The sequence below is a fragment of the Cygnus atratus genome, chromosome 24 (assembly GCF_013377495.2).
Source record: "Cygnus atratus isolate AKBS03 ecotype Queensland, Australia chromosome 24, CAtr_DNAZoo_HiC_assembly, whole genome shotgun sequence".
Lineage (NCBI taxonomy): Eukaryota > Metazoa > Chordata > Aves > Anseriformes > Anatidae > Cygnus > Cygnus atratus.
The window spans coordinates 3,854,829-3,872,910 of NC_066385.1; the positions used below are offsets into that span (position 1 = coordinate 3,854,829).

General features: G+C 56.4%; 1 protein-coding gene and 1 long non-coding RNA gene across 2 annotated transcripts; one reads left to right on the top strand and one right to left on the bottom strand.

Moving 5' to 3' along the window:
• Positions 1–3,239: 3,239 nt before the first annotated feature.
• Positions 3,240–15,282, bottom strand: DENND2D (DENN domain containing 2D). Its single transcript, XM_035561325.2, has 12 exons — positions 15,132–15,282; positions 11,892–12,076; positions 11,291–11,403; positions 11,109–11,178; positions 10,642–10,719; positions 10,407–10,547; positions 8,305–8,453; positions 8,029–8,206; positions 7,500–7,541; positions 6,558–6,648; positions 5,881–6,120; positions 3,240–4,843 (listed from the first exon to the last, which is right to left on the bottom strand). The coding sequence occupies exons 1-12, from the start codon at positions 15,187–15,189 to the stop codon at positions 4,782–4,784; spliced, it is 1,407 nt and encodes a 468-aa protein (XP_035417218.1). The 5' UTR covers positions 15,190–15,282; the 3' UTR covers positions 3,240–4,781.
• Positions 14,649–17,058, top strand: LOC118255258 (uncharacterized). Its single transcript, XR_004780924.2, has 2 exons — positions 14,649–15,251; positions 16,578–17,058. It is a non-coding gene; the product is annotated as an uncharacterized LOC118255258 (long non-coding RNA).
• Positions 17,059–18,082: the final 1,024 nt, after the last annotated feature.

The window sequence follows — 18,082 nt, forward strand, 5'->3', positions numbered from 1 at the left end:
CACAACTATTGGAGTCCCTAAGTAGCTCCATCCTGAGATACTTGATGGAGAACTTTGGTATGTTCCCAAATTTTCTGAATGTTGGTCTCTATTTCCCTAGATACAACGTTCTTCACAAGTGAGACATGTATGTTAGCATCAAAAGTTGCATCAGACATGGTAATTAAAGCTGTAATTACAAAGCAACAAAGTGATGAAACGATCTGATAAAATTACCACAGGAACCCAAATCTCGGTATTATTTCTTGTAACAATGCCTTGGTTACCTCCTTAGCCTTGTTGATTTGGCAAGGGAATGCTTCTGGCCATCCAGAAAAATGGAGGCTTTCTCCACCACCCAAGCAGAGGTGTCACAGAGCAGCACCCACCCAAGGAGAACCCATGGTGGGAGGCCCAGTTCCCTCAATCAGTCAGGGGGGATGGGACTAGGTGATCTTTCAAGGTCCCTTCCAATCCCTAACATTCTGTGATTCTGTGATTCTGTCTCTAGCAGCAAACGCTGTGCCTCCACCTACAAGCAGCTGGTTTGAGAGGCAGACTGAGTTCAAAGAAATAAATAGGGTATTTTCTTCAGTACCTGCCCTGGTTTTCAGCATGGTGTCTTTTTTCTTCACTGATCTTGATTGACCCTAGGGACGTGCGCACTTCTTGCATTATGCAGTCTGTCCACCCTTCTGGCATTAAATGGAAGGGTGTTAGAGATCTTGCCACATTGTGCTGGCCAGGTGAATAAGCAAACTTGGTATTATCAAGCTGCTTTTCAACGTTGGGCCAACACAAAACGAGCAGCCCTTAAAAGTTGCTGATCAGGAACATCATCAGTCATGAAGGCATAGGGAATGAGGGCAGAGCCGTCAGGAAGACTTACAGCATAATGGAAGGGAGGAGATACCGGAAGAATGGAGGGTAACAGTGGGAGGATTTGGAGGTCTGGGGGAAGACTGTGGCCCTGGGCCATTTTCTTCCTCTTTCATAGAAACGCTGAATCATTAAGGTTGGAAAAGTCCTCCAAGATCACTTGGTCCAACTGTCCCCCTACCACCACTATCACCCACTAAACTATGTCCCTAAGTGCCAGGCCCAACCTTTCCTTGAACACCCCCAGGGACAATGACTCCACCACCTCCCTGGGCAACCCGTACCAATGCCTGACCACTCTTTCTGACAAGAAATGTCTCCTCATTTCCAACCTGAACTTCCCCTGTTGCAACTTGATGCCATTTCCTGTAGTCCTATCTCCGGTTATCTGTGAGAAGAGGCCGACCCCCAGCTCCCCACAACTTCCTTTCAGGTAGTTGCAGAGAGCAGTAAGGTCTCCCCTGAGCCTCCTCTTCTCCAGACTAAACAACCCCAGCTCCCTCAGCCGTCAGTTTTTAACCCAGCAAAGAGTGTACCTGTCTAAGCCATGGGCCACCAGCTTCTCCAGGAGAATACCGTGGGAGACCGTGTCAAAGGCCTTGCTGAAGGCTAGGTAGACAATGTCAACAGCCTTTCCTTCATCTACCAAGCAGGCCACCCAGTCACAGAAAGAGATGAGGTTGGTCAGGCAGGACTTGCCTTTCATGAACCCATGCTGTCTGGGCCTGACCCCCCAGTTGTCCTGCAGATGCTGTATGGTTGCATTCAAGATGACCTGTTCCATCACCTTTCCTGGCACCGAGGTCAGGCTGACCTGACAGGCCTGTAGTTACCCAGATCCTCCTTGTGACCCTTCTTACAGATGGGTGCCACATTAGCAAGCCTCCAGTCATCTGGGACCTCTCCAGATGACTATGACCACTGATAGATGATGGAAAGGTGCCCAGCAATCACATCCGCCAGCTTCCTCAGCACCCTCGTGTGGATTCCCTCTGGCCCCATAGACTTGTGACAGTCCAGGTGGAGCAGCAGGTCTCTAACTGCTTCCACCTGAACTGTGGGGGGCTTCTTCTGCTCCCCATCCCAGACTTCCAGGTTGGGAGGCTGAGTACCCCAAGGATAACTGGTCTGACTATCAAAGACAGATATAAAGAAGGCATTAAGAGCCTCAGCCTTTTCCCTATCCTCAGTAGTCATGTTCACCACCACATCCAGTAAAGGATGGAGATTCTCCTTGCCCCTCCTCTTACTGTTAATAGATTTGTAAAAACATTTTTTTTTTGTTTTCTTTTACCGTAGCGGCCAGGTTGAGCTCATGCTGGGCTTTAGCTTTCCTGTTTTTTTCTCTGCACATGCTGGCAACTTCCTTGTTCTCTCCTGAACTTGCCTGTCCCTTCTACCACTGGACATAAACTCTCTTTTTTCTCCTGGAGACTCAGCAAAAGTTCCCTGTTTGGCCACACCAGTCTTCTTCCCTGACAGCTCATCTTACAGCACGTGGGGACTGCCTCTTCCAGCAGGCTGGAGCCTGCTCCAGCATCCTCAGCTGCCTGTAGCTCTGGAGCTGCTGCTGGATGGTGGGCAGAGAAGTTAGTGCCAGAAAGCTGCCTGGTTGCTCTGTACCCATCCCTGCTCTCCCCTTTTGGCTTCTCTGTAGCCAAGTGAGAGGCTGAACTAAGGACTTGGATGCTTCCCAAACAATGCTTTTCTGAGCTGGTCACTGGAAATGGATCTAAGTCCCTTTCTCCATAACAAAATCGAAAGGAAAAGTGCCTTAAGTAGCTTAAGACTGCATTTCATATTGTTCTCTGGCAAGCACACAAGAGAGCACAAACCCTTCTAACCTGCTGTAGTTAACCCATGCTGATGTCTGCAGCATTGGCTACATTTCAATGACATCTTTTCTAATTTAGGGATCAGTTTCTGCATATCTCCATTTTCTTTTCAGAACCTAAGGAAGCACTTTCTATTACATTTTTCTTAGGCAGAAGCAAGTCTTCGAGTCTCTTACGTGACTTCTAACTCTTTCGAAGACCCATTGCCAAAGCAAGGACCGCTTCCCATTTTTCTCAGTGAGATGTTGTGTTACACTTCACAACCAAAAGAGGTCAGCATCTTCTCAAAGTAGTAGTGAGCAAGAAGGAAAAGAGGGAGGCAAGTGGTCTTTACCAAAGGGACAATTCTTGATTAGTGCCCTTGATTTCCCCACCCCTCCGTTTCCCTTTTCTGCTGGCAGACTCAATTGAAAAAAAGCACAGAAGAAGATCGCTAACCTTTAACTTCCTGTTGACTGCTTGTAACTTTCTTTCTACCCATGAGAGTGAACTTGTGGAGTCAAAGAAGATACTTACAGTGCCAAACCCACTTTTTTTTTTTTTTTTCTGACAAATTGTTCTTGGTTCTCTCCCTCAAACACACATGGGAGTTGATCAAAACATCACTGAATTTCTTTCAGCGTGGATGGAGTGTTTTGTTGCTGTTCAGTTTTTATCCTCTGTCCAAGTGTTTTTCTGTTGCTTATATTTGTGCATGACTACACAAATAGTTCTAAAATAATTGCCCTTTGCGTCTCTTGTTTTTGTTAGTCAGGCGTTCAACGGCTCTGAAAGTGAAAGCTGTCTGGCAGACAGCCTGCTTATTTTTTCGTGTTTATATAAAATCTCTCGCTGTGGCATTCGGTGGCAACTCAATGCCACTACAAAAGCTGTATTAAACGATAGTTTTGATAACCATCTATGTGTGGTACATATGACCGGCAGCTGCTGAGCGATACGGCAGCTTGGCTCTACAGTCCCACAGAGGAGGATGAAGCTCTGCTTTTTACCACAGCTCTTGCTGGGGAGAAGCAAGTTTCCTTCCCTGTTCATCCACTTCTCCTCCAAGGGAAGGTTCCTTCCATGTCCGGGAAGGAACCAGGTGCATCTGCAGCCAGCCTCTGCTTTCTGTGCTGCAGTGCTTGTTCCCTGGGTGAATGCGTTAGAAAAGGAGGGAGGGAGAACTGCAATTTAGCTTTATCTGCTACAGGCATCACATTTCAGAAACAGCACTGAAAAAAAACAGTGAGGTTTTAGAAGAAGTTGGCATCAAAACCAGGAACAAGTAGAATGTTGATGTTTTACTACTTGATTTAACTATTACTTCCTCCCTGCCCGAAGCTGTTATCTGCTGTTTCCCTCCACGACAAAACATAGCCCGGTGGCCTTCGCAGTTTGCTTACAGTGCGAATAAATAACCTGTTGGGAAAGAGTATTTTCGTTTCTTCAAAGAGCTAAACTGGGATTGTTTCTCCAAGTAGTACCAACAAAGAAGAGAGCTACTACAGAGGAAACTGCTAAAACCCACTGAGACTGCTCCTGCTGGTGTTGAACAATGAGCGTATCTCGACAGAAAACAAAGTGAAACGACTGCTAATACTAGAATCCTCGGAAACATATTTCATAGGATGTTGCTTATTTGCAAAACCTAGGTTTGTTTTAATTAGAAATAACAGCATTTCCTACTCATCCTTTTTTCTTTTTTCTTTAACAATTACTCTACAGCCCTTGTTGTCCTGCAGCCAGCAGGCACCTGCTCCCTGACTTCCCTCCGTCTCCACGTGAAGTCCTGATGTGGCCAAAGGCTCGGTGCAGAGCTGGGCACTGAGGTGTGGTTTGTCCCTGTCGCTAGCAAGGCTGGAAAAGAAACCACGGCCTGCGTGCTAGCTCTGTGCAAAAGTTTTCCAGTGCAATGGTGCCCTGAGGGAGAAAGGAAAGGGTTGAAACTGGTGTTTGGTGCTTCTCGTGAGTCACAGGCAGGAACGGGCGGGCAGATCCAGCAGAGTCCAGCGTGCTCTGCCCTTGGACGGGGCACAGCTCAAGCCGGCGCAGCGCAGCGCTGCTGGCAGAGACCTGCTCAGTTCCAGCTCCGGTGCTCCCGGCTGTACTTCAGGAGTCCCTCCGGTGCTTCTTCTGTTCATGGTATTCTGTTATCTTCTGCTGGAAATACACTGTGGACAAGAAAAGGTCGTTTGCCGTCACCAAACACCGCAAGTGCCAGAGCTGTCACATCCATGCTCCGTTGCTTGTGCACGGAGCTGAGCGGCAGGATGCAGGGAGGGCCCGGCTGCGTGGCTGTCACCCAGGTGAAGGTGGCATCGAGGTTGTGGCAGTTCCACCCAGGGCTCTCCACCCAACCCCAAATGAGCTTTATCAAGCTTGGGTTACCGTAAGGCTTTAACCCACGCCGTCACTCCTATTCAGTTTCAGTGTTTCCTATCCAACCAGCGAGGAGGAAAGAAAGTGGGAGGCCCCGAGATTGTGAACAGCCAGAACGGTGACGTAGGCTGGGAATATGACAGGAAAGCTGGGATTGTGCCATGCCTCTCTCCCAGGTCCGTGCCCCGCTGGGCAGGTTGCAGGCGGGCTGTAAGGGACCCACCACAGGCTCCATGTGCCGCCCGCCACCCGCAGCACTGCCCCACGCGCCCTCTGCTGTGCTGCACCCCAGGCCACGACGTCTCTGGCCACCGACAGATGGTTTTGGTGACGTCCTCAACCTCTCTCGCCTCTGTTTGCTCTCATCATGAGCTGGGAGGAGGCTCGGCTCGGGCTGGTGCCCTCCTGGGCAAGAGGAAGCACCAACCCTGCCACCACGGATCCGCGCTGGAGCCGGCGGCAGAGATGAGTCAGGACCTGCTGGCAGCACAGCTAGGAGCCAGCTCCCAGCTGCTGCCTGAGTCCAAGCCAAATATTTGCGCTGCTACTGGCATGTTTGCCTGAACATTGAGCCCTTGGTAAGCCTGCCTCAGCCCCAGACAAGATCTAAAATGAGCCCGCGGACGGCTTTTTGATTGCTTGACAGGGACGGAGAAATGCAAGTATTGAAGGCAAATGGGTGCTCAGGTGCCTCCTGCTGCCCTGAGCATCCCCAGCCCGGCGCTGCAGCCTGCCCTGGGCACGGGGCATCTTTTTCCCTTAACCAAATGCCCCAGGACTTTGCAGAGCTCACCCGACCAGTGAAGAAAGGAGAGATGAGGCCGTTTACCTTCCTGCGGGATCCTGTTCTTCTCTGCATCCTCAATAAATAGGGAGAACATGTTCGTCTTCACAAACTTCTTCACAAACTTGCGGTTGGTCTTGGAGGCGATGGCTTTGCAGAAGGCTCGCTCCTGGAAGGTGCCTGGGCCGTTTTTACTCCACTTGATGTGCGAGGCGTAGTGTCCAACTATTCGGACGAAGAACTGCACAAAGGCCTCGGAGACGAGCGTGTTCAGCTGCTCGGGTGCTGGAAGAGGACACGGAGCACGAGAGGTGGGCATGGCACTTCTGGACATACGGAAGATGGTCCTATTTTAACCTGGCCAGTTCACAGGCTGTGCTTCCACCCCAAGAAACTGTTATTTGCTTAAAACCTCCCTCTGCCTGTAAGCTAATTTTGCTAAAGGAGCACCGGCTGCATTTGCTTTCCAGGGCAGCAGCATCTTTGCAGGCCAAATACTGACAAAACCCGATTTTTGAAGCAGAATCACTTGTTCCTGTTCTCACGTTTTGCAGGGCAGGAGAAGGGCCAAGGCATTTCTCTCCTGTGGCTGCATTTTGCCTCAGTTTGGGGCGGGAACACCTCAGGCCAGGTTCCGTTAGAAAAGCCATTTTGCTGGGGACTGTGGCCACCCGCAGAGGGCAGCTGCATGTATTTTACCACCTGTAAAGAGACGCCCTTACTGTGCACGTTGTTGTTGTTGTTGTGCCTGTTCAGAGACGCCAGCATCTCGTTCTGCAGCTTGATGGGCAAGATCTCCTCCTCATCCCCGACCTGGAAGGCAACGGGGCTGTGAAGCACCTGGCACTGGTGGGAACGTGGCTCGGGTTCAGGCAGCCCGTCAGCACGGCTTTCTGTAGGGCTCATTCATTATCGCGCGCGGTGATGCTGGGCGTGGGATGCCCACAGACCCAGGTGCTCTGGCTCATGGGACAGATGCAGCGGGTGGAGAAACCCATTTGTGGGTGTCCTGGTTTCGGCTAGGATAGAGTTAATTTTCCTCCTAGTAGCTGGTAGGGTGCTGTGTTTGGGATTTAGGATGAGAAGAATGTTGATAACACGCTGATGTTTTCATTGTTGCAGAGCAGTGCTTACACTAAGCCAAGGACTTCTCAGCTTCTCGCTCTGTCCTGCCAGCAGGCAGGCTGGGGGTACAGACCCACGACAGCTGACCCAAACTGCCCAAAAGGGCATTCCATACCTTATGGGGTCATGCTAAACAATATACAGGGGTGGCTAGCCGGGGTGGGGGGGCCAGCTGCTCGGGGATAGGCTGGGCATCGGTCAGCGGGTGGTGAGCGATTGCATTCTGCACCACTTGTTTCGTACACATTATTAGTAGTAGAACTATTATCATTACTATTATTTTCTTTTCTTTTCTGTCCTAATAAACTGTCCCTATCTCGAGCCACAGGCTTCATTTTCCTGTTTCTCTTCCCCATCCCAGAGAGGGAGGGGGGAGGGTGAGCAAACGGCTGTGTGGCGCTGAGCTGCCAGCTGGGTTAAACCACAGCAGAGGGACACCCTGACATTCTGACACCCAAACGGGAGAGCTGCCAGGCAGCTGGGACCGAGGAGGGACAGGGGGCCCAGCCCAGCCCCAGGCCCTGTGCAGGGGCACCTACCGCCCGGATGATCTTCCCTTCGCACAGGTCAACTATCAGAGCCTGAAAGAGAGCAGAGAGAGCAACCAGGTTGAGCAACCAGACTCACCAAGACATCCCTGGCACCGTGGCCTCCTCCCACCCATTTTGGGATCAGACCACTGTGTCTGCAGCCCACGAGGGTGGCAGGAGAGGGCTCGGTCCCTCTGTGCTGCAGGCATCTCCCCAGGGGCCGTGTTTGCCCCAGGCTTGGTGGCTGTCCCCAGCCTCTCTCTGCTTCTGCAGGGCTGGGATGATGCCAGCAGCTGATGTCGGCTCCCTGAGCCCCCAGGGTCAGGGCCGTGGGTCCTGGGGCAGCACCCAGGGGATGTGGAGGTGTTGCCCCAGGTGCCAGAAGGAGGAGGGACACAAAAACCCAATCTGGAGACTCTCTCTCCAGATGGGAAAAGGGCACAACCTGAGCCTTCAGCCCCGGAGCCAGCACAATTGCAGGGTGATGGAGAAATTCACATCTCCATCCAGACACCTTCACCCTCCCTGGCTGAAATACCTCCTCCATGGGCTGATCCAGGACCCGCTCCAGGTGCCGCATCTGGATGCCGACCATGAAGGGCGTGGGGCAGCAGACGGTGTCGAGCAGGCACTCGGGGACCACGGGGATGTAGGTGTGAGCCCACGTGAAGGGGTAGAGGAGAGCAGCCACTGCGTGGATGCACTGCGAGAGGACGCTGCGAGAGGACAAGGGGCGCCCTGAGCTTAGCTGCATCCTGCAAGGTTTTGGTGGTGTTTGTTTTTTTTTTTTGAAAATAAAGAGCTTGGGACTCACCTCAGCTCCTCGGCCAGGAAGATGAGCCGCCGCTCCAACACGGCGGAGGCGAAGATGTGCAGGATGAGGTTGGGGCTGAGCCGCTGGAGCAGCGCCTGGAACTCCACGTGCTCCAGGTGGGCGTCCACGGGCCGCGTGAGCTCGATGAGCTGCGGAGGGAGAGCCACCAAACCCCCTTAGGAGGTGAAATGTCCCCCCAACACCGACCTGGCCCCCCAAGAAGGCAGCTTGGAAGCAGTTAATGACCACGGCGCTGCCCAAACACCCTTCCTGGAGTTTGCAGCACCTCCATCAAGACCCTCTGCAAAGCACAAACTTCTTGTCCTGCGTGGCGATTTGGGACACGCAGCAACAAAGGTGCAGTGATGATGCGTACTGTGGCATTTGTTAATTAGGATAATGGAATTTTAACCAAAATGCCTCTTTTCTCCAGTGCTCATGAGTCTCTGGTGGGAGCCCAGCAGGGAAGTGCCCCGATCTCAGCAGCTGACAGCTCGCCTGTGAGCAACAGCGGAGAAAGTTGCCCGGGAAAAGGAGGAAGGATTAGGACATGACTTTTTTGGTATAAAAACCACATAAGCTTCCTCAAAAGACTCCCTCAGAGGGCCAGCTCGCCTCGTGACAGCTAGGATGGCCCAAAGGTGAAACACGGAGCAGATATTTGCGGGTGGTCTGTCCGTTTTGCTGGCTCTGCCCTGGAGAGGAGCCTCCTAAACCTGGCCGATGCATGTTCCCCGCTGTGGGCAGCCCCAGACAGCGACCAGCGAGGGGCTGGCAGGACCGTGTTGCCCATCACAGCCCTGGCCCCAGCTTTGTCTGGGTTCGGGGATTACCCTCTCCTCCCCGGGCTGTGACACACTTCCAGCTGTGTTCCCAGCCAGCAGCTCAGGGCTTGGCCGGGCTCCGCAGCCGCTTTCCAGTACAAATCCTGCGTGGTCCTCAGCTCCCGGCCCATGCAGCACCCAGAATTTATTTTCACCCCCTTCCCGTTTTCTCATGGATCTCCCCGACTTGCTCCAGCCCCTGCCTGGAGCCCCAAAGCCCATCTCTTTCGAAGAACGTCCCCATGTGTCCTCCCTCTCCGTCACCCCCAGCCACGCTCCCTGCAGCCTGGCCCTCAGCCAGAGCATTGAGCAATGTGCAAAGCCCTTGCGCAAGCTTTCCTGGATGAAGAAATCTCTTGCAATTTGATAGCCAGCTGCCAAATTGCACTAGAGAGAAGGGATCCTGCTCCCAGACCCACCCTGGCAGGACACATCCCCGGCGATGCTCAGCACTGACGTTATCCTGCGAGGTGCCGGGGCAGATCCAACCCACTTTTTCACTGAAGCTTCACCGGAGGAGAAAGGAAAAGCAAAAGAAAAGGCTCTGCCTGTGCTAGCCTGGCCCCGTGCTGTGCGTGGGCGAGACGAGCCCCGTGGGCACCGTGCCCTGCTCAGATCTTTCTGAGCAGCACCGCAGGTAAGAGCCGGGCTTGCCGCACGCCGGCGGCACACCCTCGGTGCGGAGGGCGAGCTGCAGCCTGCGACAGTGCCACAGCCCTGGCCCCACCGCGAGCCCCAGCCCAGAGGTGTGACCTGCGGCTCGTGGGCAGGGTGCTGCAGGCAGGGTGCTGCAGGTGCCCCGGCACGGCGCGGTGCCAACGCACGGGCTGCTCGTGCAAGCGGCAGCGAGCTAAGGAACGGTGCCGGGTGAGGTTTTGCATTGGTTGCTCCAGCTCCGGGCTGATGGAGCTGCAAGGTGGCATCACTGTGGATGGGATCCAGCCTCATCCTCATCCTCATCCTCATCCATCTTTCTCCTCCCCTCCTCCTCCTCCTCCTTCTCCTCCTCCTCCTCCTCCTTCTCCTCACCCTTCTCCTCACCCTCCTCCTCCTCCTCCTCCTCCTCCTCCTCCTCCTCATCCTCACCACTGGCTGCTCTCCTCAGCAAGGAGGGAGGGGGCACCCACATCTCCCAGGGCATGAAGCCCCCCCAGCCTGACCCACTGCTCAAGGGAGCACCCATGGGTGCTGCAGATATGGAGGATGCTCCAGCGGACAGCCCAGGCTCCCCGTGTTGGAGCAGACCAGAAGGTGCTGAGCCCCCAGAACCCCACCAACCTCTGTGCCCGACTCGGGGATGAAGCTTTTGATGGTGACCGTCTTCCCTGGAGCCGGGAAGGGCGATTCCCGGAGGCCCTGCATGAAGGGGTAAATCACCGCCATGGAGATCTGGCGCCTCTTCTCCACCTCGTCCAGGATCTGGGGGAGGCAGAAAGGAGCCGTCAAACCCCGGTGGGTGGCCTGACAGCTGCCAGGGCCACCACTGTGCTGGATGGAGCCACCGCGTCCCTACCTTGGAGAAGAGCCCAAAGCAGCCCAGGCAGCTGATGATGCAGAAGACCTCAGGGAGGCGGACGCCACGGCCGGAGGGCTGGAAGAGGATGGAAAAGGGTTTGAGCATCTCCCAGCCCCACGACACCATCTCCCTGCTCTCCCCAGTGAACTCCAGCCCCATTCGCCACGCAAGATGTGCTGGGAACCCAAGGAGATGCCCTTCGAGGGGCATGGATGGCTCTGGCATTTCAACGGAAAAGAAACAACTGCCCGCTGGAGGATTTTCGAAGCTGGTGCTCTGGCCAAGGACGCAGTCCATGCTGTATAAGCAGGTGGTGCTGGGGCCTGGAGAAGGCAGTTTGGATGCCGGAGTCGTTAATAGTTTTGGTGCAAAGCCCTTTGGCGTATTCCCAAAGTTTCCTCCCCATCCTCCGAGACCTCCTGCCACACTCTCCACCCTTCCCAGAGCTAATGGGGGATGCTCACCAGCAGCCGCCTGCAGTAGCCGATCTTCCTGCTGCCGTCCACGTTCGTCAGGACAAAGGAAAAGGTTTCACTGCAAGGAGGGACAAGGCATGGGAATGGGACGGCTCTCCCAGCCCGCAGCCCCCGCGTACGGCGGCACCGGGTGGGAAGTGGCAGCCGGGGCCCCGCAGCGGGGCAGGTACCTGGTGAAGTCGGTGACAGGCGCCCAGTTGTTGCCATCGGGGAAGCAGAAGAGGGGAATGGCTTGCAGGAGGCGCTCCTCCTCCTCCTTCTGGCCCCTCAGGAGGTTCTCGCGCTGGAACGAAGTGATGCCGCGAGTCAGGGCGACGCAGGGTGCCCACAGCCCCGGGGTTCTGCTGGGGGCAGGGGGGGGACCTTTTGGCCCCAGTGTCCCTGGGTCAGACCGAAGCAGAAGGTGCCTGCACATCCCTGGGCAAGCATCTCCCCAAAGTCCCAGTTGCAGCCTGTTTTACCCCGTGGATATTGGGGTGCAGTGCAGGCACCCAGGGTGCAGGCACCTGTTTGCACTCTGCAAACGGGGTGGGGGGGGGTCTCCATGTGCCACCTGCTTTGCCTGGGCACTGTGACCCCCAGCTGGGACCACGGGGAGGGAGGGAGGGGGGGTCACAGCAGTCCCAGAGCCCCGCATTGGGGTCTGCACCTCCAGGGCACGGGGTGCTTTCCTGTTCTGCACTGGCTCTAGCGGTGGGGGAAGGAGCAACGTCCCCTTTTCCTCTTAACCTCAGAAAACTCATATTTTTCCCCAAAAGTGGGACTAAATACCTTTGGGAACTGGTATGCTATCTTGGGTTCATAACGTCCATCTGAAGTCTTCTTCAGCGACACCACCACCAGGTACTCAAAGAAAAACTGTCCGGCAGAGTAGAGGACAGAGCTCCGGTCTCCTGCCTTCCCTTGCAGCGCTCGCGAGGAGTTGCTTTCTGCAGCAGGAGCCTCCTGTTTTCCTTCTGTAGCCAAAAAAAAAAAGCAAAAAACAAACCAAACAAAAAAAAAAAAAGAGAGCACAGTAAAACAAAAGGCCAGGAGGTGTCCTGGTGGCAGGATGGGAGACGCAGAGCTACCCAAGAACCGACCAGAGGGGAGCGGGACCCAATGCCCCATGCACCCTGCAAGGGTGGTGGTGAACAGCCAGGGACCCATCAGCGCAGGACACGGAAAGGAAAGAAAGAATTAGCTTTTAGGAGTCTTTTGGAGAAAATCTAAGCACTGTCAGAGCCCCCCAGAACTCCTTCACCCTGTGTCAGTGAGGGCAGAGGGATACCCAGAGCAAAGCCAGCATGTGGGGTGGTGGAGAGCAGGCGGTCTCTGCAGAAATGTGTGGGAATGTTTTTGGAGCACTTAAATTTATTTTCTTAGGGGGAAAAAAACAGCAAACAGCCAGCACAGATGTTGCTTGAGCACCTCCAAAAGTTCCAGTGAGATGAATCCCAAAGTCTCCCTGCCAGATGCCCTCAGTCCTGGGAACTGCTGATTGCAAATGAGATACTCGAGGGTTTTCCCTAAGCCGCAGCTCCCAGAGCGAAGCAGCTCCCTGCGACTGCATCCTCATTCTTCTTGGGCTGGCTGGGGAGAACAGCTGGGGAGCGTCAGCTGTCACAACCCCAAACTGAGAAACGAGAAGGAGAAGAGCCCGAGCTGACATCTCCAAGGGCCCTGGGATGGGCGCCACGGGGCAGCGCGATCAAGGGCTGGCAGTGGAGGAGCTCGGGGCTGGCAGGGGGCTGAGGCCATGCCACAGCTCTGCCCTCTCCCAGCAGCCGCCTGTGACTTTGTAAATGCCCAATTCCCAGCACTGAAGCTGTCCTGGACTTGGTCTTGCCTCTGATTATGGCACGGCATTACAGCAATGCTTGAGCTGCTTCTAGGTGTAACAGGCAGGAAAACAAACGCATGGATGAAACAACTCCTGCAGTTTGTCCCCGTACCCCAGAGTATCCTGTGGGCTTTCTGCAGCTCAGCAGCTCAATATCCAGCTGTGGTTGGCTGCTCCCATGTCCTTCTCTGATGGCAGTTCTGGGGTCAGGCCCACCCTGCATGTCCCCCACAGCTCCGTAGCCGTCTCCTTTAGTCCTGAAACAGGGCTCCAGCCTTCGCTCCTGGTCACTGGCAGCCGACGGGAGCAGAAAGCTCGGCCGAGGAGGTGACACTGGCTGTCCCATCACGGTTGGTCCCTGCCCAGGGACCAGAATCACCTGTCCCTGGGCATCTCTCATTTCTCCATCATCTTGTCTAGGCTGTACCGTGGGGAGGGCTGCTGGCGGCTCCCGTCCTTGCTGGATGCCAGCATTGGTTTGCTTTCCCCTTGCACGTTGTAAGGTGAAAGCACGGTTAAATCCTGCCTGTCCTGTCCTGTCCCGTCCCGTCCTGTATTTCAGGGAATGCAAGACGTGCTCTCCAACAGGATCTGCATTTGCATTTTCTCCATTGGATTTTCAAACACTTAAGAGAAAACCTTCCATGGCGGGGCAGCTGCTGACACCGAGCTGTGGGTCTGCCTCTCGCAGATAGACCCACGATCCTGCCCGGCCCAGCGAGCACTGCTGAGGGCATGGTGCCACTCACCTGGCTGGGCTCTCCTGCACCACGTTGGGTCACAAAGTGTCCAAGCCTAAATCCCTCCAAGACCACAGCACCTCATCCCTGAGCTGGAAGATGAGCTCCGGGGATGTATGGGGCCATGCACCACTGTGCAGCACGGGACTGGTGTAATGTGGCATCCCAGCACTCCCCCAAACCACCAGGATTAGCAGCTCTCTGCGCATCCCGGGGATGCAGGCTGCTGTCACGGGATGGGATTTGCTGCTCTGCTGTCTCAGCCAACAACTCTGCCGTAGCCTGAGCTGGAAGGGACTGGGAACAGCCCAGAGCCCCCCACTGCAAGCAGGGAATGTCCCTGGCTGAGCGAGGCCGTGGTGGGGACGCAGCTCCAAAGGGAAGCAGCTGCTGGTGCTGGTGCTGTGCATTCCCACCCCTCCCTCCCACAGGCACGGAGAGGGCAAAGGCTGGTGCACTGCAACCTGGCCCGCGATGAAAAGGCACCGGCATTAAAAGAAGGAGTTTTTTCTGCATGAACAGCTTCCCACGCTGTTGGGGGAGTTTCTTATCAGCCGAGGGCAGCGCTCGGGGCTGCTTCGTGATGCGGCACGACCTGTTTTGTTCTGCCCAAACAGCTCCTGGGCTGCGGCGGGGGGAAATCTCCCAGCCCCACGCGTGTATTTGCATGGCAGTGAGCCGCTCGCACCACGCAGCCACCCACCTGCCCGGGCGGGGAGGAAATGGCTTTTGCCTCAGTGAGACATTTCTGCTGAGCTTGGAAAAACAATCGAGATATCACAGCGAGAGCGAGAACCAGCCTGCACACAACAGCGCCCACGGGGGGGGTCGCACCGAGCCCCAGAATCCCCAGCCTGGCTCCGGCTTGAGGTGGGGGCAGGCAGGAGCCCCCCATTCCCTATCTCGGCAGTGCTGGCAGATCCCAAAGGACCAAGCTCTGTGCCACCCCCGGCGGCCCTGCGGTGCTGCCTGCCTCGGTGGCACCGCACCCTGCGGATGCCGGGGCTGGTGGAGCTGATCCGGGCCAGTTCGAGGGCTGTTGTGGCCACCATGCCCGATGCCAGCTCAGCGGGCAAAGGGCTGGCAAAGCCTTTGGGGACGTGGCTGGGGGGAAGCCGGGGGCTCCCTCTGCTGTGGGTGCCAACCTCCAGGGCTGGGTGCCAGTGCCCGGGGGTGGGCGAATCCCCGGGGGATGGAGCAGGCTCGTTCGGGACGGGGCTGGCTCCGCGGGGACGGGGCGCAGCACAAGGGCTGAGCCCCCCAGAGGATGCGGCGAGCCCCGGGGATTTGGGGCGGGCACCGGGCATGGCTGGGGGGGGCCCGGCCGGGGCCGCTCCCGGTGAGGCTGAGCTGCATTGCCCGGGCAAGTCCCCGCTCCGCCGGCACCGGCACCGGCACCGGCACCGGTACCGGCACCGTCCCGTCCCGACGGCCCCTCCCTGCCCTCACCTCTGCGGCCGGATCGCCGCAGGCTCCGTCGGAAGAAGTTGCCGATGGATGATGCCATGGTGGCCCCGGTGCGCCCCCGGTGCGCCCCCGGTGCGGCGCGGCACGGCTCGGCTCGGCACGGTTCGGCTTCCGCCCGCCGTTGCGCTTTCGCTTTCCCGGGGGAGGAGGGACGGGACGGGACGGGGCGGAGAGGAGAGGAGGAGCGGGGGGGGGCCGGGCCGCACCTGGCACCGGGAACGGGGAGCGACAGGGCACGGGAACCGGGAGCGGCTGCTGGAGGAAGAGCCGGGCACCGGGAGCACCGGGCATGGGGGTCCTGGGAGGACCTGGGTGTGGGGGAGCCGGGAGCATCCCTGGGTACGAGGGTCCAGGGAGCACGGGGCACAGGGAAACGGCGAGCACCGGGCACCGGGAGCACCGGGCACCGGGGACCCAGGGGGACCTGGGCATGGGGGAGCCGGGCACTGGGGAAGTGCCCCGTGGGCATCAGGGTGGGGAGCCGGCCCCAGCCCGGGTCAGGGGGAGCTGCCCAGGGGCCGGGAGGGGCGCACCCCGAAGCCGGGGATGATGCTGAACCGTCCCCTCTAGGGGCCAGAGGTTTTGGGGTCCCCTCTGCGGCGTGCTGGGGAACCAGCCGAGCCGCCCTGCCGCTGCCGCCACACTTTCATCCCCATGGCTGTGAGCTTGTCTGGACTTGGGAACGCCGGCCGGGTTGTGCAGTCACCTGTGCTGGCGTTTGTCCATCGGGCAGAGCGTTGCTTCCCTCTCCGGGTGACTCAGAGGTAGCTGGGCCAGCTCCAGGGCTGCAGAGGCCAGTTGCCAGCTCCCTGTGCTAGTGGGGGGAGCAGGGTTCATTAGCACTGCTACGCGGTGGCCGCCCCGTCCCCGTCAGGCAGCCTGCGGGGTCGCTCTGCTTCACTGGGCTTTGCTCATGGTTTCACCACTCCAGACCCATCAGTGGGAAAAGACTCTCTAAAACCAGTGATATCTTTAAAAAAAAAATCCCCTTTCCCCATCATTCACCTGCCCAGACCCTCAGTGTTTCTTCTGCCACTTTTAGGCAGTGCTTACACAGCAAATAAAGCGCCCAGAGGGGGCTTTGGGCACAGCTATGAGGATTTTAGGTGTGATGAGCTATGCACAGACCTTAGCCTTAGTGCCGGAGCATGGCTTTTTTCAGACATAGCCCAGTTTTCCTACACAAATCCCCTCCCTTCGTGTGCTGTGATACCTCCCGTCCCCTTTCCTTCCCTGTCGCTGCTGCCTCGCTGCGGTCCTCAGGGATTTGCTGGTCTGGGGACGGTCTCTGGCTGATGTCGAGGGGTTGGAAGAGCACTTCGGCATCTTGGAGGAGATTGCAGCAGGAGTGTTTATTGCTCCTAGGAGAAATTTCCTGTTGGCACAACAGGAGAATAAAAATTTAGGGGTTTTCCCTTTCGATTTCAGAGGAAAATCCCTCCTTTCCTGGAAACCGGAGCGACTCTGGAAGAATGGCTGCTGCCTTCAGCCAGAAGAAATCCCCGAATTCTTTTTTTTTTTTTTTTTTCCATATGCACAAATATTTTCTGCTTGCTTCCTCTAAGCCAAGCTTCTGACTACGATCCTGTGCTTCGGTAACGCCTTGACTCTGCTCAGATGCCTTCTGTGCGCAGAAGAAAAGAGCCGTGTTCCCAGCCACAAACCTCCCCGCTCCCGAGGAAACACTGTCCCTTTGTGCCCCTGGCACAATCCAGCAAACCTTGCGCTGCTGAAAGAGGTTGAACTTTGAATATTCCCACTGAAAGCTCTTTTCTGCAGGAACCCAGCCACCCACCGTGACAACAAACGGGCACATTGTGGGATCTGGGGGGCTTCTGGCCACTGCGGATGCAAAGCTCGCCATTGCACTGCTCCATTGCCGCTGCCAAAATCATTTCGCTTCACCAAACTGAGCCCGGGGAGCTTTGTGTTTTGTTTTGTTTTTCCCTTGCAGCCCCAGTGCTGATGAATACACGCTGGTATTTGGTTTTCTGCTAGCGTGGTGTATTCAGGACGCAAACATCCCGCTGCAAACCCTCTCCCTGTGGAGCCCTGGGCATTGTGCTGTGACCCCACTAGCACTGCAACTCCTCCTCCTCCTCCTCCTCCTCCTCCTCCTCCTCCTCCTCCTCCTCCTCCTCCTCCTCCTCTTCTCTCTTCCCTCACCTTGTTGCCCCTTGACTCACCCCGGTGCATCCTCACCCTTTCCCCATCCCCTCACCAGGTGCCACCTTTCGGGAGGACGTTAGGAGCTGGAGCTTCTTGGCTCAGCATCCCTTCAGCATGGGAGCGCTGTTGACTTTACCCCATAACAAAACTAGGGCTGGGGCACGGAGCCGGGGGCTCAGGTTCCTGGCAGGACCCCCCTGGGCAGCCTGGGGCTGGTGACCCACCTTGGGGCTGGGACTCCCATGGCCACGTTTCCAGCTTTTTCCCACTCCAGGGCGTTTGTCCCACTGGATGGCAGCATTCGAGCAAAGAAACTTCTCCGGAGAGCTGGCGGGAGAGGGCAGCTTCCTCCGGAGACTTTTCTCCCTGCTTGTCCGGCTCTCGGGAGGTTTGCTGAGGGGAGGTGGGCTCAGCTCATTTGTGTTTGCACCGTTTCTGCCCTGTTTGGAGCTGGCTGATCCCCAAATCGGGGTGCCATGTAACATCCTCCACCTGCCCCTTTCCCTTGATGCTCAGGGGTGCAGGGGGCCCTGCCTGGACACAGGGGCTGAGCGCCAGCTGGGATGCTCCGTCCCACAACCAGGAGTGAAGCAGTCCCAGACTGGGTGAGGAAGAGAAATGCCAACCCCCACAGGACACTGAAAATGGGGCTTCTTAGCAAGATGCATCCCCTATGGCCCTACACCCTCCTGCGCCCATACCCAGGGTGCGGAGAGCCCTGTTTCAAAATCACCCCTGACCCATGCCACGCATTGCTGTATGAA

Excerpts from the sequence above, each read along its gene's own strand:
- DENND2D (XM_035561325.2), bottom strand. The coding sequence starts at position 15,189 with ATGGCATCATCCATCGGCAACTTCTTCCGACGGAGCCTGCGGCGATCC. Across the intron at positions 11,404-11,891 it reads TAGCATACCAGTTCCCAAAG|CGCGAGAACCTCCTGAGGGG; the intron begins GTATTTAGTCCC and ends ACTTCGTTCCAG. Across the intron at positions 7,542-8,028 it reads TGGATCAGCCCATGGAGGAG|GCTCTGATAGTTGACCTGTG; the intron begins GTATTTCAGCCA and ends GCTCTCTTTCAG.